At 43.0% G+C, this 23,017-nt stretch overlaps 1 protein-coding gene across 1 annotated transcript in view; it reads left to right on the plus strand.

Moving 5' to 3' along the window:
• Positions 1-461: 461 nt before the first annotated feature.
• Positions 462-23,017, plus strand: part of LOC136862850 (transient receptor potential cation channel protein painless) — an 81,355-nt gene continuing 58,799 nt past the window's right edge. The window contains exon 1 of the mRNA XM_067139113.2: positions 462-616. Within this exon, the coding sequence (XP_066995214.2) occupies positions 593-616 (24 nt within the window). The 5' untranslated portion in view covers positions 462-592. The remainder of the gene's footprint in view (positions 617-23,017) is intronic.

Below are 23,017 nucleotides of genomic sequence, written 5' to 3' on the forward strand. Positions count from 1 at the left end.
CGTGAAAGACGGTAACTGCTCGTTTTACAAAGGGTAGAAAAATAATCTCACCGAGCTCGATAGCTGCAGTCGCTTAAGTGCGGCCAGTATCCAGTATTCGGGAGATAGTAGATTCGAACCCCACTGTCGGCAGACCTGAAAATGGTTTTCCGTGGTTTCCCATTTTCACACCAGGCAAATGCTGGGGCTGTACCTTAATTAAGGCCACGGCCGCTTCCTTCCCACTCCTAGCCCTTCCCTGTCCCATCGTCGCCATAAGACCTATCTGTGTCGGTGCGACGTAAAGCAACTAGCGAAAGGGAAAAATAATCTTGTGACCTGTTGGGGAAGACAGAGGTCACGGATACCTGCTGCAGCAGCGCGACTCTGGAGCATTCAGCTGATGTCAGCGCCTGCGCACTTCCTCCCTCTCCTCCCCGCACCCGTCGTGCCCACCCGGCCCACTCTGTTCGTGATGCGAGACAGCCTGCTTTCTTGCTGCTGGTTCCAGCGCCCGCAGTAAAGTGGCTTGTTAACGTGGGAATGTGTGTGAGCGAATTAAGTGCTGTGCTAAGTTCTGTTTCCGGAGAAAGTACTATATCATCGTTTCAATATGAATGACGCCAATTGTTTCGAGGTAAGTGTGCAGGAATGTTGCGTCTTTTGTAAATTGTAACCACTTTATGGAATGAAATATCATGAAAGAAATCCTCTGTCACATACAGCTGTACAGGTAAAATAAGGACTGTGTAACAGTGATAGGAGAAGGGAAACTAATTTCCTGTCATGTACTTCGTTATGTGTAACAAGAGTGTACGAACAGGAAGTGTTCAACATTAAATTAGCGAGGGAATTTAAAGAACGAACACGCAGGAAATCTTCGATGACACAATTCTTCTTGTTAGTCGGAAACTTAGTTCGCGCCTGAGGCTACAAAAATGCCGCAGATGTTATGTCAGAAGGCTGCGAGAATACCACCTCATCTGTCAGAAGTACGCGGGTTTAATTCTGTATGCGCATTTCCTCGTGTTTTCGTCTCTCCCGCTCAACGCTTTGGAACACCTGTTGTGAGATGACGACCGTAATGTTTCGATGTGTATCACTTGATTGGTAAATATATGTATTTTTTTTTCATTTGTATTATGATTCATCCGATGAGTAAGCTTAAAAAGGGTGGGGCGACGTGTTGAGTCCAGTAATACCAGTCTTAAACTTTAAAGCTACAGCACTGTGGTATTTTTCTTCTTCCAGGAATTGGCATTGTAATGCATAGAGTTGAAGTACATCGAGCTCATTTCAGTAGTTAGTCTCTCCTGCATCCGCGAGGCTCAGTGTTATTACATTGGCTGATATATTTTGAGAATAAAAGATAAGACTATCTGCTTCACATTGATATGTAATGTTTCTTAGTCTCGCAAATAGCAAAATTGCAGTTTTATGTCACTGTTGGTATTGTGATCATAGCCACAGAACCTCCAATTTCATGTGAAATCCGAATCTCGACTATAGAAAAGTGACCTTTTTTTTTTTCAAAATCGTGATTTGGCCAGGTTTCGAACTGCAGCCGCCTTGATGTCAAGCCAATGATGATGTCACGCGCGTTATTAGCCTCCATACAGTTACCGCTTAGGCTACAGAGGACTGAAAGAATGACTTGTTATATTTCCAGTAATAATGTTACTATTGTAGGTACCACTAACTTCTTCGGTTTTTTTTGGAGACGCCGAGGTGTCGGTATTTTTGTCCCGCAGGAGGCTTTTTGCGTGCCAGTAAATCTACTGACACAAAGCTTGTGTATTTGAGCACCTTTATATACTTCCGGACTGGGCCTGAACTGAACACGCCAAATTGAGCTCAGAAGGCGCTCTACCGTCTGAGATGAGCTACTCAGTCCTGCTGTTACATTTTTTACTTTAATGCTTGTTTAACATCTGGAGGTTTTAAAAATGTCGGCGTGCCATAATTTTGCTTTGATTTATGGATTCTTCAACGAGTCTGTTTACGCCCATCGCTAAAATACCGACCGACTGTGCCAGGATTTGATCCCGCGATCTTGAGCACGGGAACCGAATGCTTAAGGAACTGAGCTATACAGCAGTCGATATCGAACAGAAAATATGCCAGCATCGTCTCTAGGCTTCCCACTTTTGCCGATGTGTAAATTGAACTGATTTGTCGTATGTATGCATGTGCGTACGAATATTTGGTAATGTAAATTCTTGTCTTCATCTCGAGACGGAGCAGCTCTTTTCTGGCACAACCTCAATGGAGGTGAGCAACATGTAACGTTTTAACCATATACCAGCAGTCCCGCCAGACTTATATGTCTGGCAGTACCGAAAATCGAACCCAGGCGAGCCACCGAGGACAGCAGCTAATAACACCATTACACTGCGGAAGTAGACGTTATTTCGTAAAAGAAGTCAAAATAATAGTTTAAGGCTTTTTCATAAGTCAGTCTACAAATCATAACAACGTATAGGTACAAACAGTACATATGGAATAGTATGAAAAGACGAATGAATCATGTCGTAGGTATCTGGAAACTAGTGAAATCTCTTTTTTCAGAAAAGATCCAAATCCTAATCAATACTCGGATGTGCTATATTGGTAAGTCGATCTTGTCCCCTTGTGTTTCTATCAGGAAGTTTAATGTGGCTGTTGAGTGTTGTGGGATCTTGAACTTGCCATAAGCAAACTTGACATAGAAAACTTCTATGCAGATTCGACAAAATTTCGTGTTTTGACTTCGTGCTGGCCTACATGCATCTTCAGATAATTGAATTAATATACTGAGCTATGCATAGAATGTTAGAGTAAGGTAATTTGCTAATTTTGTCGTTACTTTGTATGAAATCATTACTTAATCCTTGATTGTCATTTTTTATTTCAACAATATATTTCCGTGGTGGGGATCAAGTCTGAGAATCTCTACTCGCCGTCCGCTAGTGTGACCAATGAAGTTGTTTACTTCTTAAGTGAATGTGGGCGAGGACTAAAGCGTTACGATAGTTCATTCAATTACAGTTCCTACTCCGTGGAAAAATAATATGGTATCAGATCAGACAAATGTTAGGCGTACATACGTCAAATATCAATAGCATTCGAACTCGGTAGCTTAGCGAGATTGTCACTATCTTCTCGGTTCGAATCCCAACCAATACATATGGGGGTTCGGAATTTTAGAAATGAATATCTACGTCTTAGTGGTTACCATTTCACGTAAAATTGTAGAACCCATGGATAATGACAATATTAAAAATCACGTCAAACTGCAAAACTTGCTATATTTTAGAATCCAAAGGAATTGATATATGATGTGGGAACTAGATCAGATGAACGTTATTTATGTGTATAAAATGGCGATTAAACGTGTCTTTTTATTTGAGCTGAGCAGTTGTCAATTCTCACTCTCCACTATAGTCACCAGGAACGCCAAAACACTCTCCACCAAACGAAAATGTAAGATATTAGACTCGAAGAAAATAAAACGTTATTGAAAGCGGAATGACATGTTTCTTCCAAACAAATGGACACCCTCAGATATGTCAAACCACATCAGAATTTTAAACATCACGTTAGCAATATGGAACTATTATATACAGATATACAGATATGTCTACGAATTGCTAACTTGTTGCTTAAAAGTAAAGCAGGCTAAGCAATGATAACCTAAACGTTATACCACGACATATTAGTCCATCTCATTCCGATCCCTAAAACAAGATTCAACTTCAGCCGGGATCAACTGATCGGAAAGCTGCTATACAACCCTCTTGGCATGACTAAATACAATATATGTGAACATTGTCAACAAAGAGCTACATTAATACATCGTGTAAAGTATTATGTAAGTGCTGACATATGGGCGTGGTCGTTCGCAAAAATATGCAAAATACTTCAGATGACTCCATCTCAAAATATCGACTCATCAACATGCCATATGCATTCACCCAGACCACGGTCAACAATACAGTTGTCTGGCTAACTGGAGCAACCATTTAGGCCTACTTCATTTTGGAACACCGACGGAAACCAAAACAATTGAACTGAAGAACCTTTCAGTAATACATACGGATAGAGAGATGTTTAATCAAAAGATATCAATAGGTTTTGTTTCATTCTTATATCAGTTTTAATTTATGGCTTTAACAGTGTTTGAATATCGTAATTCGTCGTCATCGTCATCGGCTTTAACTCATTTCAGAGTAATTAACTCCTTCCTACATATTCACTTCTGTCTGTGTATGTACTTTTGATGGTTGAACAGACCAATTCTGGCATGGAATAAGCGTCCACACATATTGCACAGAATTGTTGGAGGAGGGCATGGTTGTGCTGCACGGAGGTTTCGTGCTTCCCTCCTGGCCTTTTCACATCTGCGCCGTTCCCTTTTAAACAGATTGACAGCAGCAGGGATGGTCCGGCGCCAAATTGTACGGTCTTGAGCAAGCGTGTCCCAAGTTTGTGGATTGAGACCTGTCATCTTCATAGTGAGCTTAAGCTGGTCCTTGTAGCGCCTCATAGGTGCTCCACGAGGTCTGGTGCCGGAACAAAGTTCACCATACAGGATTTGGCGTGGAAATCTGGTATCACTCATCCGACGGACATGGGCAATCCATCTAAGGTGATGACCAATAATGGACGATTCTATGCTCTTAACATGCGCTTTCTTAAGAACGCCAATGTTGGTGACATGGTCTTCCCTTTTGATCCTAAGGATGAATCGAAGATTTTGTCGGTGGAAACGCACAAGCTTTTTCAAGTCACGTCGGTAAAGGATCCAAGGGTCCAAGTTTCACAACCATACGATGACAACAGCTTGGTACACTATGAGTTTCGTCTTCACGGTCAGGTCTTCATTCATAAACACCTGGTATGATAGTCGTCCAAATGCTGCATGGGCAGCACCAATTCTCTTCTCCACATCTTACTCACAGTTAAAGCGCACAGGCAGGATACTACCCAAGTACGACCAGTGGAGTATCTGAGATGGAGATGTTGAAATGTGGAGGAGTTGTGCCTGGTGAGGGTTGTGCCAGGACCTTGGTCTTCTGAACAATAATGGTGAGACCAAAACGATCACATGCACTCTTGTGGCAGTTAACTAACTGTTGTAATTCCTCTGGTGTGAGTGTAGGTGATCGTAATTATTATATTATGTCAGTATAATGTGCTAATATGATAAGGACTGCTTAATGAACTGACAATATCTAAAATAAAGTAAACAAATGTGATCAGTGCTTCCAATATTTATGTTAGAACTTTAGACAGTGTATATTATCAGTATTTTGTATACATGTTTATTGTAAAAGGATAATTTGGTAACCAAAAAAATAACGAAAAGAACTCGGCGTTTGAGGGCTAGGGAGCCCTGACGGTGCCCCGTGTCTGCCCAGGGCTGATTCCCACCACACATTGCTGGCTGTGGTGATTTAAAAATCCACTCGCTGGGTTGCTAACCTTGCTTTTTATAGCCGCCTGAGTGACAGTGCTTCTTTGCAAGGTAAAACTGTGTTGTTTTGTGTTATGTGGTTATCTTGGTTATAAGATGGAACTTTCATTGTTCGAAAAGCAAATGCAGGATATTTTTCTAAGAATTTCCATCTTTAGAACCATTCGTGCCTTTGCTGGCGGGACCTAGTGTTTACAGTGCACTATGTTTTCTGGTATGGGCTAGAGCAATTTTGTTACTTTCATTGATCTGTCACAGCTTTATCCTTGGCTTTGACAAAATGAAAGTGACTGAGGTATGAGTGATGCTAGTAATGCCATTCCTCTCTGCAGCCAGTCCCTGCTATGAATGGTGTGAAAATATTGCTCATAGGATCGGTTGGTGCATGCATTTCAGTGGGCTTGGCAGACTGATGTGTAATAGCAACTTCTGGCTCGGTGAGGAAAGCAACGGTAAACTATCTCACTCCTCATTTCCCTAGAACGCCTCTTCAGTGATGCCTAGGCTATCTATGACAGCTGATGGCGGAACTGTTGAGGATCCAACCACCCTTCGGGCTGAGGACTAAACAAACAGAACCATACGACTTGCCCGATTGTAACACTGATAGTCACCGTGAATCCTTCAAACAATTCGACATTGGTTTCGATGCATCGAAGGAATGTCGACTGAATTAAACTTTTTTATGACACACTAAGGTCATATTTCAAAGAGAACTGATACGACTTCAGTGTAACAAATTTGAAATATAGATAATACAGTATTCCAGGCGACCTTCTCATATTTTATGTGAACTTATTTTTTGTTTTTTTTTTGTTTTGCACGTTGCTTTACGTCGCACCGACACAGATAGGTCTTATGGCGACGATGGGACAGGAAAGGGCTAGAAGCGGGAAGGAAGCGGCCATGGCCTTATTTAAGGTACAGCCCCAGCATTTGCCTGGTGTGAAAATGGGAAACCACGGAAAACCATCTTCAAGGCTGCCCAGTGGCGCTCGAACCCACTATCTTCCGAATTCTGGATACTGGCCGCACACAAGCAACTGCAGCTATCGAGCTCGATATATGTGAACTTGGAACAAATACATTTTCCGCTTATCCATGCATTGGCATGCAAATTAGTTGCTGTGTTTGGCTCTGCATACTGCACCTTTGCGAACATATATTCTCAGCCAAGAATCTGAAAAAGAGTATACTAGGCCCTGTCTACCCGATGTTACTTTGGAAGCAGGATTAGGCATTCATTCTGCTCAAACAATTTTCGCTGATATAACTAAGTTGGTGAAATCAAAGAAATGCTATCGCCCGTCCTGAATATGGTTTTCCGTCGTTTGCCATTTTCACACCCCGCAAATGCTGGTGCTCTACCTTAATTAAGGCCATGGCTGCTACCTTTCCAATTTTAGCACTTTCTCATCCTGGGGTCGCCGAATTTCTTCGATGAATACATTGAAGAATTTCGGCGACGTTAAACCACTAGCAAAATAAAAGAATTCAAATGTCAGCTAACGTCCTGAATTAGGTGCTTTTAATTTTGTTGTATTTTTTAAGGCTAACTTTTGTAACTCTTGAATTCTGTCCATATCCAGTGATGGGAAGAGTACAAGGAAAAATTTAATTGGGCTCCATTACAGTTAATTGAGAAATATTTAACTGAATTACGATTAAAAATACCGAGCTTCATAGCTGCAGTCACTTAAGCGCGGTCAGTATCCAATATTCGGGAGACAGTGGGTTCGAACCCCACTGTCGGCAGCCCTGAAGATGGTTTTCCGTGGTTTCCAATTTTCACGTGAGGCAAATGCTGGGGCTGTAGCCTAATTAAGGCCACGGCCGCTTCCTTTCCATTCCTAGGCCTTTCCTGTCCCATCGTCGCCATAAAACCTATCTGTGTCGGTGCGACGTAAAGCCAATCGCAAAAAAGGGGGGGCTGTACCTTAATTAAGGCCACGGCCGCGTCCTTCCCATTCCTAGCCCTTTCCTGTCCCATCGTTGCCATAATACCCATCTGTGTCGGTGCGTCGTAAAGCATCTTGCAAGAAGAGAAGAAAGGTTACAAATCACTTCCTTAAATTAATAAGTACCGAGCTCGATAGCTGCAGTCGCTTAAGTGCGGCCAGTATCCAGTATTTGGGAGATAGTAGGTTCGAACCCCACTGTCGGCAGCCGTGAAAATGGTTTTCCGTGGTTTCCCATTTTCACACCAGGCAAATGCTGGGGCTGTACCTTAATTAAGGCCACGGCCGCTTCCTTCCCACTCCTAGCCCTTTCCAGTCCCATCGTCGCCGTAAGACCTATCTGTGTCGGTGCGACGTAAAACAACTGGCAAAAAAAAAACATAATAAGTAAAATTACAATTACTTTACAGAATGTTAGTCTTAAGGAAATCATTGAATTTTTTCGCTTGGGGATGGAATAATACAAATGTTCGCTAGGAAAAGGAATATATTTCTCCTTTTTGTGGTTTTTTTTTTTAGCAAAGGGGCATTAAGTGGCTATCATCACTAGGTGAGACTAAACGTGATACCCTGGAATTTTCGAAATTATCTTTTTCCAACATTTTATTTTAGTTGATGACTTTAGCGTTTAAAATGATTTTCCATATACTAATGTTATTGACTTAACGTCCCACTAACTACCTTTTCGGTTTTCGGAGACATCGAGGTGACGGAAGGTTGCCCCATGGGAATTCATTAACGTGCCAATAAATCTACCGATACGAGGCTGACGTATTTGCTATTTTGCTTTACGTCGCACCGACACAGATAGGTCTTATGGTGATGATGGGATAGGAAAGGCCTAGGAGTGGGAAGGATGCGGCCGTGGCCTTAATTAAGGTACAGCCCCAGGATTTGCTTGGTGTGAAAATGGGAAACCACGGAAAACCATCTTCTGGGCTGCCGACAGTGAGATTCGCACCCACTACCTCCCGGATGCAAGCTCACAGCTGCGCGTTCCTAACCGCACGGCCAACTCGCCCGGTGTGACGTATTTGAACACCTTCATATGCCACCGGACCGAACCAGGATCAAACCTGCCAAGTTGGGTTCAGTAGGCCAGCGCTCAACCGTCCGAGCTACTCAGCCCGACGATTTTCCATTTATTTTGCAAATAAATTAATTGGTTCTTAAAATTCTCATCGCTAATTTTCGACACCGTGGGAAGGGGGCTGGGGGGGGGGGGGTGAGTACGTACATCTTTAATTTTATTTCAAGAAGTAAATTGTCCGCCTCTGTGGTGGGTGTAGTGGTTAGTGTGATTAGCTGCCACTCCCGGAGGCTCGGATTCAATTCCCGGCTCTGCCACGAAATTTGAAAAGTGGTACAAGGGCTGGAACGGGGTCCACTCAGCCTTGGGAGGTCAACTTTGTAGAGGGGGTTCGATTGCCTCCTCAGCCATCCTGGAAGTGGTTTTCCTGGTTTCCCACTTCTCCTCCAGGTAAATGCCGGGATTGTACTTAACTTATGACCACGGCCGCTTCCTTCCCTCTTCCTTGTCTATCCCTTCCAAACTTCCCATCCCCCCGCAAGGCCCCTGTTCAGCATAGCAGGTGAGGCTGCCTAGGCGAGGTAATGGTCATCCTCCCCAGTTGTATCCCCCGACCCAGAGTCTGAAGCTCCAGGACACTGCCCTTGAGGTGGTAGAGGTGGGATCCCTCGCTGAGTCCGAGGGAAAAACCGACCCTGGAGGGTAAACAGATGAAGAAGAAGTAAATTACAAGTAAACGCTGCGTTTTGTAAAAAGTAACGACTACTAGTAAAAATGACTAAGAATGTAATCGTTACATGTAGTTTGATTACTTTTACTCAGTTACTTCCCAACTTCGGCCATATCGCATAAAATGTGCCGTCGATACATCTCGGTACCATCCGTCCCTCTCTCTTTCTCCTTCGGGGCTGGCTCCCCGCCTGGAGAGCCCTGGGCTGAAATGGCCTGTCGTAGTCTAATGAGTGCCGGGGACGTAGATTTAATTTCATAAATGAGAGTGTGTATCTGGCCTGAAATCATGCTGAGGACCGGTCTCTCTATCACAGTACCTCAACTTTGACTGCCTTGTCTCTTATAGGCCGTGCCTAAACATGCATATCTTTCAAGACAGTTCATTTGAAACAGGTACGATGACCGTGATTCAGGTTCTAATGGAAGAGAAAGTCAGAATTGTATATGAAGTTTTTCGCGATCTTGTCTTCTAACTAGAGAGTTGCGAGATTCAACTGCTGGTCGAGGACTGTACAACCAGATGTAAAAATTATGACACACCCATTCATCTGTGAATGATATCTTCAAACAAGTGTATCGAAGAAGGAGAGCTGATTGGCTACCGTTTAGTTATTCGGTAAGATAGTTGAACCATATTTGATGTTGATAAGTAATCAAGTCTATTGACTTGTGATCCTTTTTTTACTTAAGTAAATACGTCTGTTGACTTATGTGATCCCTAATACAACATTTGACTTCACTTTAGATTTTAAAAAATGTCTCGAGATAGGTAATTTTTATTGATTGTTTCAATACTGCTATCTAGTTTCAACATAATTTATCACTTATAATAGATAATGGAATATCAGCCAGTGTTTTCCTGTTACAGATCTTCCTTCTTCATTCTTTGGTCGACATCAGTATTAAACATACTGAAGAGATGCACTCCCATGTCAAGAAAAATATTCTGAATAAAATAGGTATATAAATGGTGAAGTACTGGGTACAAGAATTTCAGAGAATTGCTTACTGTGGATAGAAAATGTGCATTAGATTTAGATACATAGTACGAGGGTTGGAACTTTAATAGTGGCAACTATTTAATTACAACTGATACAAAAGAGATACATGTTACCAAGTTTTACTGTCCTTCAAAGCAGTCACCAGCATTGTGTACAACCCGTTGCCAGCGATGTGGAAGTCGTAGGATATCTTTAGCAGCGCCTGTTGTGTTGATCGTTCGAATGGAGCATCTTCTGCCTGACGAATCTCTGGAACAGTTCTGAAGCGAATGCCACGAAGTGGTTCCTTCATCGTAGGAATCAAGTCAGTGTCGCCAGGGATTAAGTATGGTGGATGGTACACAGTTCCCAGCCCCATCGACCGAACAAATCGGCCACAGTTTGCGCTGTATGTGGCCGAGAGTTTGTTGTCGTGCATAATGATGGGTGGGTTCTTCAAACGTGTCGCCGCTTCTTTCTCAAAGCGGGTCGCAGGTTGTGTTCCAGAAATGAACAGTAATACTACGCATTGACGGTCTACCGTGGAGGAACGTAGGATAACACCATCCATCGCTGTCGTACACGAGAATAACCATAACATTCACATTGCTGGGGTTCTGACGAACTTTCGATCTTCGTAATGATGCCATTCGTTCGATTGGCGTTTCAGTTGTGGCTTGTACGATTTGGCCCATGTCTCATCCAGCGTAATGATACGGCATAAGAAAACCTCTCCTTCGCGCTCATAGCGCTCCAAGTGGTTACGAGCAGCGTCCTATCGTAACCATTTCTGTATTTCCGTCAAATCACGCGAAACCCATCGTGATGCAATTTCTTATACCCAGGCATTCCTTCAGAATGTGCAGCACAGTCATATGCATTAAACCGTGTCCCGGGCCAGCTCACGAATCGTATGGCGTCGATCAGTGTCCAGTAACGCGGCACTAGGACGACCTGGCCGACGCCTATCTGCCACATTTTGTCGTCCATCATTGAAGGCTTTTACTCACCGTGTCACTGTTCTGCAAGGCAATGCAGATTCACCGCAAGCCTCTTGAAGACCTTGATGACACTGTCGTGCTGTACGACTTCTGGCACATTCAGTCTTTATCTAACCCGTTGCTCCTGTTTCCAGAACTTCGTGACAACACTACCTTAGACTGCCAGCTAACATGAAGTTCTGTTCCTCTCGCCAGTTCGCATGCGCGTGATGTGAGAAGGGAGAGTCCATGTGTTCTGTGGTGAGGGAGGTATGTACGTAGCTAACATGTGCTATCAGCGACATTATTAGGTTCCGTTGCATGGCGTCTCTACAGCAGTGTTGCCATCTTCGTACTAAATGGACAAAAACACTCATCCCATCAATCTACGATCATGGGAACAGGAAGGACTGCGAACAACTATCGAGGTATTTCATTGATTAATATCCCATGCGAAGTGTTTACCGACTCTGTAGAAGTAAAGAGCGTGAACTTTTTAACGGAATAAATTGGCCGGAAAGTAGTTTGGTTTTATACTGTACGTAGCCTATATGGCATGATACGATCACTAAATACTTGGGAAATATTTCAGGATCTATGGAGAGTTATATAAATTAATCTATATTTACAGGAGGTGCACTGTACAATATCAGGGAAAAATATGTTTTCCATATCCCTACCAAATATAAGTGTTTATGTGATTAATCCGACTAGTATGCGAATTGGAGGTAGAATGAGTTCTAGATGCAATGTAATATTACGAGATTCAATCAAGACTCTAATCTTTCAATCCTTGTTTTAATTTTCAGCAAATACAGTAGATACAATACACGACACTCTGCGAGATATCGAGGGACAGCGATAAGAGCTCTGTCTAGCGGAGTGACCTGAGTGTTACTGATTCTGTCATAAGAGCACGTGTATTTGTTTGTGAAGTTTTTGGGGTTATTTATGCGTTTGCATTAAGTTGAAATAAGTAAATAGTAGCGTGTGTCATTCCTTTATATCTCCTGTCAATATGAGTGGAAAGATATGTGCTGCGTTTGGCTGCAATAACTATGTAGTGCAAAAGGATTCGCGGTCTTTCTCCCGTTTCCCTCGTGACAAGAAAATGCAACTAAATGCTGTGTTTGTATATATATTCTTCCAGTTACAAACATATTTTTATAGAAGGCCTACTTCCTAAACTTCTGACCTGCACGACCCATATTTTAACTGGCTTAAAATATAATAAGCCTATTTTATTGTATTAGTGCAACAGTTAACTTTCGATACCTATGTGTTGTTGTAGGTGTGATCTGTGGGTTTTGATTTAATTCAGGAAAATGCATATGCATATATGCGTGGCTGGTTGTGTTCCATGTTACCCCATTTGGAATGCCGTAATGCGTTGTCAAGCACTGAAGAAAATATGGTTGATTTAAGAAATGTGATGATGATGCAAATGTGTTTTACCCTAATGTAATGGCAAGTATTGCTTATAGGGAAATTTTGAATGCTTTTGCGGCTAAATTTATAGATTTTCTTTCTGTTAGTAGGCTTTAAGTTAGAAGGAAAATTGTCCAGCTCTTAAATGTAAATTCATTGAATCATGTGTAAGGAATATGCCTATATTTTATTGACAAGTGTCCTGATGTGATGTACAATGCTTTTAAATGAAAAAAAAAAGACAAATCTAGCCGTGAAAGTTCAGGCAGGTATGCTAAAGCTAAAAAGAGTAATGCATAAATAAAAGACCAAGCCCTTTCACAGCAGTCCATTTCACATCTTGATTATATGTCTAATTTCAGTCTTCATAACCTTTTAAATAATTCTTCATTCATGTATCCAGAATTGCTTTAGCAACTTTGAAGTTAATATTTTAGCAACACTTTGTTTATCCATTTCCATATGTACATTTCCATTGATATTTGAATTTAGCGCGAATTTGCAGGCCACGCCACTAGGAGCGCCACTTGCGAATTGTATCCCATTTAAACAAGGCTAAATCCGGAAGTGTCGCGTATTGCCTCTACTGTATTTGAGGGGTTGCCGGCAAGAACCCCACGAGTCAGAAAATCACATTTGTGGGAAAACGGGGAAAACCGCATATCTTCGTCCCATGAATAGCTATTTTTTGTTTTGTCTAAATACCCCATGGGCATCAGGGATGTTATCAGAACTCATTGAGTGATACCAAATTATATTCTCTGGGCGCGAAGAAGGAAAATGGATTGGACTAGTGTTTTTTTTTTTTTTTTTTTTTTTTTTTTTTTTTTTTGCAGAATTCAATACCACTATGATAATGCCCGATAATATTATATTTATATACCATATAAAAATAAATGATTATTTATTAAGTAAAGAGGAGGAAAATATGATATACAGCATACAATAACTACTCAAACATTAATCTTCACATCCATCACTATTGTCATCTGTGCCAAAGAGGCTTGAGTAGGACTCTTTGCTTGCAGGATTTGCGAGGTATTCGGCAAGTTTTAATGTGTTCTTAGCCTTCGCACGTTTCACTGCAGGAGGGGATGGGAAAGCTCCTGGTAAGTTGATTGTGTCAGGAGTTTTGGACTTCGAATCTGTGATGATGTGACGGCTCCAAGGACCACGGTACGTTTGTCGCAAATATACCGCTTTATGTTTGAAGCCACACCGCATAGATCGAACACACTGAAGCCTGAATGCTGGCTTTGGTTTTCTACAAAACAAACTGTCAGTTGCTCTTTTAAAATCCTTGAAATCATGGTGGGTGGCCTTCAGAATCCTTTCATCCCAGTCTTCAGGAAGTTCGGCGATGGTAGTCTTCCTGCGTTGAGCAGAAATGAGTGAAAAGTCCTGGTCGTTTGGTAGGTAGCTATGACCACGAACGGGAAAACTAACTAACTACTAAGCGTTTTCATTCTTCGCCTGAAGGGGGAGGCGGGCCTTTTATACGGTGACGCCGTCTCTCAGGCCGGGAGATTTGTTACGGCGAAGGAGATGTGCGGAGAAGGTGAGGGGGTTGGCGGCCGTGGCCTATACTACGAACTGTCCCGGCATTCGCCTTAGTGCAGGATAATGGAAAACCACGGAAAACCATTCTCAGGACAGCCGACGGGTGGGACCAGGCGTGAAGTCCGGTACTGTGCCCCAGGCCCGTCTCCCGAATGCAGAGGCGTAGAGCCACGGTAGAGCTGTGGCCAACTTTCCACTGCTCGGTTGGCCGGTCAGAGTGCAGAGCATATGGGACAACAACCCACTCTGCACCTAGCGACCAACGGGAAAACTACTGCTACTAACAATGCTTTCATTCCCCACCCTGAAGGGGTGGGGCGGGCCACCTAGAGGGTAACGCCCTCTCTCTGGCCAAGAGATTTGGGCAGGTTGGGGAGATGTGATGGAAGAAGGAGGTGGGTAAAGGATGTGAAGTAGGAGATGGGATAGGAATTATGCCTATGCCTAGAGATTGAACATACGCTTTATTTAATTCATAAGTTCATAGTAAAGCACATAGATGATTTACGGAAGGGTGTGAGGGAAAAGGTGTTGTGCAAGGGGGAGAGATGAAGTTTGGAAGGAAGTGCCGGGGTAAAGGTGCAAGGTGAGGAGATGGAGGGTGGCTGACATATGATTGAGGGAAGCGATGAGAAGACGAAGGAGTTCAAATGTTGGGAGGGGTGGAGGGATGAAACCAGTTGGAGGAAGGGGTGGACACACTGGTGGAGATAGGTAAACAGGAGGCGGAACTGGCCGGGGGCGGCGAGACGTTTGATCAGGGGGTTGGCGACCGGGTGAGGGTGGGGAATGAGAGGTTTCCACTCGATAATGTTGGCCGTGGACACTGGCACCGGTGGTGATGAGCTGGAGGACGGCCTCAGATGTAGACAGTTGGAGCCGAACCAGAAATGTTGGGCCATGGGCGTTCCGAATCCGGATAGCACGTCATACCGGAATGCCCGCTGCACGAAGTTCTTGTAGAACGTCCCTGTCGGAAATTTCAGGTGGAATTCCACGTAGTACACAGCTATACACAGCTGGAAGGGACTGTGAAGATGACTGGGTCGATGATGTCTGGACGGCGGCTGCTGCGGTGTTGGCTGGCGAAGATATCGATGGCGAAGCGGCGATAGTTGAGTCCGGCGTGCTAGCAGGGAGTTGCTGAAGGGCAGTGGACGAAGAAATTGGGAGAGATGACGACATAACAGGTGATGGGTGACAAGTGGTAACTCTTGTGACAGGAAGAGAACAAAGGATACTAGCGGACGTCGTGGTGGTGGTGGTAATGATGGTGGTTGTTGGGAAGGAGGGTGTTGATGGCTGAAGCGTCGTCCAGGATGAGGGCTCGTGAACAACTGGGACAAGTGTTGGTGATTCGAAGAGTTGGGCTTGAATGTCCGGAGGGGTTGGCACCACTGCATAGTTCTTACAATGGATCGTCGCGCCGGAAGCGAAGAGGCGGCGGAGGGCGTCCTCTCCGCTGAGATGCACTAGAATCTGCGTAGAGGGTGTAGAGGTGTGGCCAACCGTCAGTCTGTAGGCATTATGTACTGGGAAGTCAGCGGCGAGTAGGTCATCGATGATATCTTCTTCGGAGATGTCTGGATCCACTCCGTGGATGATACAATAGGCCATGGTCGTGGGGAGATCAACAGCCAACGAGGCGTCGACCTATATGCTGATTAGGGTCGGCTAGGTGGCAGGTAGAGATGAAGGCCGCCCGGCCGAGCAAAAATTGGAAGTTGCGAAGGCGGAGAGTATGTCCACTTTTGTGTATGTGGTCGTGTGTAACGGGAAAAAAGTACGTAACCCTTTTGAAAAGTTTTTGAGAATGTGCACTACACAGAAGAGGAAGTAAACCATTGTTTTATTTTTGTTTTCCCCAGGACAGCTGTCACTTATTAAAACTAGCTCATCCGTTAACTCGGAGTGTGGGATGCTATTTATGAAATGTAGCAGCATTGAGATAACCTCATTGGACCATTTGTGTCCATTTTAACGTAAAACCTTGGAGAACAGGGGTACAACGTAGAGGAACGTGTAGCTTATCAGTGATTTTTCGGGAGTTGAGCAAAGCGCTCTCGCAACACCTGCCTGAAGCACCACTGACTAGTGGTGTTCTCGCTAGCAACAGTCCAGACTTGTGGGGTTTTTGCCGTATCGCCGTATGTTTAGAGGCTAATACAGTACGACTTCTGGTGTTTTTGACAGAATCGGTTGTGTAATCACGTGCGCAATGCTGAACACTGCAAGATGGCGCATATAACTCGTTTTTTGATATTTTTTTTGACTAGTTGGGTTCTTGCCGGCAACCCCTCATTTGTTTTCAGCAACCCTCAGACATGCAAGAGTGACGGAGTACCATTTTAGATTAACAGGTCAAGGTCTCCTTGAAAACAACTCGGAGAACGGAACGAAATTCGATGGGATACTATCAATATTATGCGAGGGAGAAAGAAAATTTAAACTGGCCTAGTCAACAAATTTGATGCTGAATTTGATGGATAAGGTAAAGGTGTATTCTGCCCGAAGGCAGGTCCGAACCTCCGCAGAGATGTGCTTGAGCCAGAGTTTACGTACGGTAGGGTGGCCAGTTCCCCTCCGCTCCTCCATTCCCTTACCCCACCACCAACATCGCGTGGCAACCCATCCAAAACTTGACCACGCCCAATGTTGCGTAACTTCGGAGATCTCACGACTGTTGGCAATTTGATGGGCTTTAACGATATTCGAGTAAAGGTGAGATGAAGAAGAAGAGAGATAACAAGTATAAGAGGTGAAAAGGGAAAGGGCCTACACATAGTGGGAGTCCTCATAAGAAAAAACCATTAATGGAAGTTAATTTTCAACTAGGCGAAAAGTCTGAGAGAATAGACAGTAAACAAGGTTCCGCAAATTGAAAAAAGTATGTATAGGGATGTTGCACCAAAAAAGGGATAAGGAATGTCTTGGAGAAAGTTTGTAGTTGTTGATATGTGTAGATTTGGTGGTTGCAGGAATTAGGAGCAGAATTATCTCATTGTATTTACTGTGTACGGGAGAAGATAAGAATAAGTAATCATGACAGCGGATTTACGACCCACTAACTACTTTTACTGCTTGTAGAGACTGAGCCAGTATCGAACCCGCGAACATGGGCTCAGAAGGCTAGCGCTCTACCATCTGAGCCAATCTGCCCGGCAGAAGATGAGAATGAGGTAGACAAGTTTTATGAAAGTTTCAATAGCGAAGATAGTACCTTCAGTGTTAGTGAAATTGTGCTGAAGAAAATGAGATACTGAAGTTGACTGATATGGAGAACGTACTGAATTTCTGTACCAGTATGGGATTATCAAGAGATGCAATTTGATTTACGTCGCACCGACACAGACAGGTCTTATGGCGACGATGGGACAAAGAGGAGCTAGGAGTGGGAAGGAAGCGGCCGTGGCCTTAATTAGGTACAGCCCCAGCATTTGCCTGGTGTGAAAATGGGAAACCACGGAAAACAATCTTCAGGGCTGCCGGCAGTGGGATTCGAACCCACTATCTCCCGAATACTGGATACTGGCCGCAATTAAGCGACTGCAGCTATCGAGCTCGGTTATCAAGTGATGATTCATGCTTCAACCATAATGGCTATGACCTGGAATATTCACCAAGCAAGTGGCCGTGCGGTTAGGGTCGCGCTGCTGTGAGCTTGCATTCGGGAGATAGTGAGTTCGAACCCCGCTGTCGGCAACCCTGAAGATGGTTTTCCGTGGTTTCCCATTTTCACACTAGGAAACTGCTGGGGCTACACTTTAATAAAGGCCACGACCGATTACTTTCCAGTCTTAGCCTTTTCCTATCCCATCGTCGCCATAAGACCTATCTGTGTTCGAAACCACTATCTCCCGAGTGCAAGCTGACAGCTACGTGACAAAGCAGTCACTCGATTGAAGACAATAAATAAATTACAGTGATTCTAGATGTACAGTGTGGCCAAGTCAAGTCCAGCCACCATGTTTTAGGCAAGTACTCAGTCAGCTGATTGGATGAAGAAGTGTGATATGATCATTGTTTAAATGGAGAAAAACTAGTTCAGTGTTTTAAGATACTTATTTTGCTTATACCCTGTGTACCCATATATCAGTATTTGTAATATTCAAAGTCTGACTACCTGACACAAGACTTCGAAAAGAGATTTATATGTGGAACAAATCACAATTATTTAAGAGGTTCTAAATGTTGTATTGGTAGGTAACCCTATAGCCGGCCCCGTGGTGTAGGGGTAGCGTGCCTGCCTCTTACCCGGAGGCCCCGGGTTCGATTCCCGGCCAGGCCGGGGATTTTTACCTGGACCTGAGAGCTGGTTCGAGGTCCACTCAGCCTACGTGATTAGAATTGAGGAGCTATCTGACGGTGAGATAGCGGCCCCGGTTTAAAAAGCCAAGAATAACGGCCGAGAGGATTCGTCGTGCTGACCACACGACACCTCGTAATCTGTAGGCCTATCTGTAGGTCCTTCAAGGGCGGTAGAGCCATGGGGTTTGGTTTGGTTTGATAATACATTGCTGTTATTGTTATCATTATCCTCATCTTCTTCTCCTTCGTCTTCCACCGCTCGTCCCACAACTGTGGAGTTGCCGGTACGAACTCTGACTTTGACTCTGTTTCACGGCCGAATGCCCTTCCTGACGCCCCAATATGGAGAGATGTAATAACTATTGCGTGTTTCTGTGATGCTTGGTAGTGTATTGTGTTGTCTGAATACGAACGGGTGAGTGTTGGGACAAACACAAACACCCAGTCTCTGAGACAAATGAATTAATCAGAAGCTACTAACATCCCCGGACCAACGCTTCTTCTCTGGGCTACTCGGCTAAGCTCGGCTCAACTCGGCTCGGATTTGGAGCGCTACATAGCAAGTAAGGAAGAGGGAGGCAGGCGGAGCGAGCGAGACAGGCGTGGGGAAAGAGAGAGGCAGCGCTATTGCTCTAAATCGAGGAGTGGGGGTCTGCACTCTGGTCAACCAAGCGAAGTCGTCTTTTGCACCCTGTCATAGAGTAAGAGGAATTTTGGTTAATGTACATTCAGATTTGTCGAAAGTAATAATTGCACCAGTCCATGAGGGAGGGAAGATGAATTATTGCAACAACTGAAGGCACTTCTTTGATCAGATATCTTACTGCATTCACTTGTGGATGATGTGATGAATTTGAAAAACAGTGTGATTTCAGCCTTCAAGACAGCTCTTATGAACCGAAGTCTGCACCTAATAACTGAAAATGTCTACGCGAGAAATAAATAGATACGTTTATGCTTTTCTAATCTAGAGAAGGTGCATGATAGAATAGTAAGGGAAAAATATATTGGCCGAAGCCTACCAGGAGTTTCCACAATTTTCGAGGACATACTTATCAACGTAAGTCAGAACTATGTATAATTTCGTCTGTACGACCTGGCGAGCCGAACATGTCCTTGGACACTCCCGGCACTAAAAGCCATACGCCATTTCATTGCATTACTAAGTAACAAGAACATTCGTCGATTAGTAATGGCATTTGCTCTGTTTTGTCTTTCTCTCTTGGAAAAATATACGGTAGGTATAAAAACAATAAAAAATACAACATTGACATTCATATTCTGCCTTTGTTTGAATTAATGTGCAGTGTAGGCACAAGAAACCAGTAAATCTGGAACACTGATTTAATCTTCTTCTTCTTCTTCTTCTTCTTCTTCTTCTTCTTCCTGTCTTCCGTGAGGTAGGTTCGAGTAGAATTAGAAGCAGTCTTGGCTGAAGGCTTGTGGTTTCATGAAAAAAAATACATTGTGTTTTGCGTCCGTTATTCGTTGGCCTTTGGGGTAGCCTGCCCAAGGCCACTTTCCTACAGTTCACTTGCCTAAACAATGTTCTACCATGAACGAATCCTTACATTCGTACTGGTAGGGATTCTCTTTGTTGAATTGGAACGAGCAGACTTTCTGGAAAAGCACTTGATTTTTTGTTTGTGTCAGTACTCCGCATGGTGATATTTCTATTAGCGAAAGGTTTCCATTCCATTATATTCTTCGGTCTGCACGTCATGTACATTGTAGGGCTTGTCAATTTTCTTCCAATCACCAGTCCATCAATGCTTTACCGACTCGCTTGAACTCAGTGCCAATAGTAATTATAGTGCATAAAATCACACTCCATTTCTCTATGGCCGAGTGTCAAGAACTTAAGATCAATAACATTCAGGTTTTCAAGCATTTAGATTGCATGCATGCAGATTGGGACAACATATTTATGTTCTGAACATTACAACGGTCGCTAAAACACCTCACTTCCTCGATGTTGTTCGGAAGACACTGAAAGTATTTAAATAGGAAGCTTGCAATTTCGCAACTGCCTCTTCATCTTTGGCCGTTATGCCAGATGAAATAATCCCCCTACTTTGTTGCAACAATGTATACAGTAAAATTTCAGCTGGTTAGTCTGCGTTTGCAGAGCAGTACATTGTTAGTTAGATCACTAGTACAAAGTAAACCTTGCTGCAATTCAAAATTGTAACTGAGAATGTTATCACTTGACTTTGGGATATCTTTGTCGATTCTATTTGCCTCCCGGGCTGCTTCCTTTCTTTGAAAGTGTTCTTCATATTCTGTCTTCAGCTCTTCACTAGGATTGACAATATTGACAAAGGCCGTGCGCAGACGACACCGGTCTTTCCTTTGTCCTTCGAAATCCCAGATTGAAATTATTGTTAAAAATATTTCGGTAGACAGATGACTTTGCTATTGGATAGTCAGTTTCCGCACACCATCAACTATACATCCTGTACAGTACAGGGTCTCCAGGTTCAAGGTGAGGGTCCACCTTGCAGTGCCAGCTCTTTAGTAGCGAGATGGTACGCATAGAAAACTCATAATATGGATAGTAACGCCCTCAGTTTGTGCAGGATCCAAGGTCAAGCTCTTTCCCTTTCTCCTTTCATCAGAGACAGCGATATTTTCTTTGGTCCACTTTTTCCTAGCAATGTCTACGACACCCTTTTTAATTCCTATAGGCTTACACATATTTCACTTGCACCACCGATGGGCAGGAAGTAGTCTATTGAATACATTATTCTGCACTCTTCTTGTGTCGTTCTTACCTTCTTGACCTGCTTCTCTGTATTTCCATGCACAAAATTTCGCTGGCGGGTGTAGTCAGCCAAAACATAATAAGCTTTATAAACATGCATTCTCTGCTGTTCAGGGATCATGAAACATTTCAACCTACAGGTTTTCTTGCAAGGCACCTTCATCTCAGTCGCTGGTACTGTCACGTCTCTTGTTGATACACATTCTTTTCCTTCACGTCTCTTCTGTTTTCTCTTTGTTTTGCTTTTCTCGAGGCCTATCATTTAATTTTGGGTGCTCGTCCATTCCAAACAACTGCTCATCAACACTAGTCGATGGTGCCTTGGGATCGGATAAACTGCTTGTATCTGGAATATACTCATTATCTTCCGGAGAAAAATCACCATCATTCCTTGAACTGGAATGTAGTAGCTCAGCACTGACGCATTCAGTTCTCCTTCAGTTTCATCTTGGCCCCGCGCAACATTTTCCCGGTGGGATCTATAAAGGAAATGATCATGCTCTTCTTGAATTGTTGTGGCATAACACAGTAGGAGAAAGATGGATAGCTTAATTGCATTCCTCACGTAGATGATTGTCTGTAGGAAGGTAGCATCAACACATAATAGTTCGTAATGCATCGTTCCTACTTGATATTAATTGTAGAATACATAAATGATCACACTACAATACCTCTCAGAATCACTAAATAACTACCTTTTCCGACATAAAGAGAGGAATGTTCCGGAGATTAACAACATAACCTAAGCAACCTCGTGCTAAACCAATGAAATAGCTATATATTTATACAAAACTAGGTGAAAAATAACGATATTAAAACATTAATTTATCTCCTGTCACTGATGTCATCGCAAGTAGCAGTTACACTACTTCCTTCCCTCTACACATCACTATGTTCTGAATTACCTCAAAGGGGGGTAGCTGATAAGCGAGAAAGGGCATGAACGTCTCATAAGAGTCATTAGCTACTTCATCTTGCAACCGCTAGTGCCGCTAGTCTGATGTGTTAAAAGTGTGAAGTTACCGAATTGTAACACTAAAGTGCGCTGCAACACTTTTCAAATGAAGATGCTATCTCAAGTTACCTATTCATTGCACTAAGGAGCATGTTCCATTTTCTTTTACCTATTATTTTACATCGGAAAATAAATATCATTAGTATCGTTTGATCAGTTACCTAGTCCTTGCATTAAATTCGGTGCGATTTTTGTTATTCTATGCCATCTTAAAAAACAGATTATTTCGAGTTTCCTGATTCTATCATTTAAGTGAAGACATGGTCTCACAATAATTTAACAACTTTATTTATTTTTTCTGCATTTATTGTCATCATGTGTTTCGGAGCTCCTTTAATGTTGGTCATAAACTTTGTAATTTTGAACAATATTTGCAGGTCGGTTTTCCCTGCTATCTCTTCCAAGGTGTTAACTTGTATGATAGTGGATTCGATGTCCTCTGATAACAGCATGAGATCATCAGCGAATGCCAAATAGTTAATAACGATGTTTGTTTTTCCTTTTAAGCTATTCTTACTTGGTCTTTGATGCTTTCTTCTGCAAGGGCTGTTTCCAATTCTTTGATAACCTTGTCCATCGCGCAGCAATGAAGGGTAGGCCATCTCCTTGTTTTATGCCTATCTTGATATCAAAGGGCTCCAATATCTCACCCAGTAAGCTTTTGAGTTTGTGTTTGTTAGAGTTTCCTTTATTAATTATAATGTCTTGTTACCTGTGTTCATTTCTTTAAGGATGTAATAAAGTGTAGTCCTATCAATTGAATCACATGCTTTCCGAAAGTTTATTATTATTATTATTATTATTATTATTATTATTATTATTATTATT

This window comes from Anabrus simplex, chromosome 2, assembly GCF_040414725.1.
Source record: "Anabrus simplex isolate iqAnaSimp1 chromosome 2, ASM4041472v1, whole genome shotgun sequence".
Lineage (NCBI taxonomy): Eukaryota > Metazoa > Arthropoda > Insecta > Orthoptera > Tettigoniidae > Anabrus > Anabrus simplex.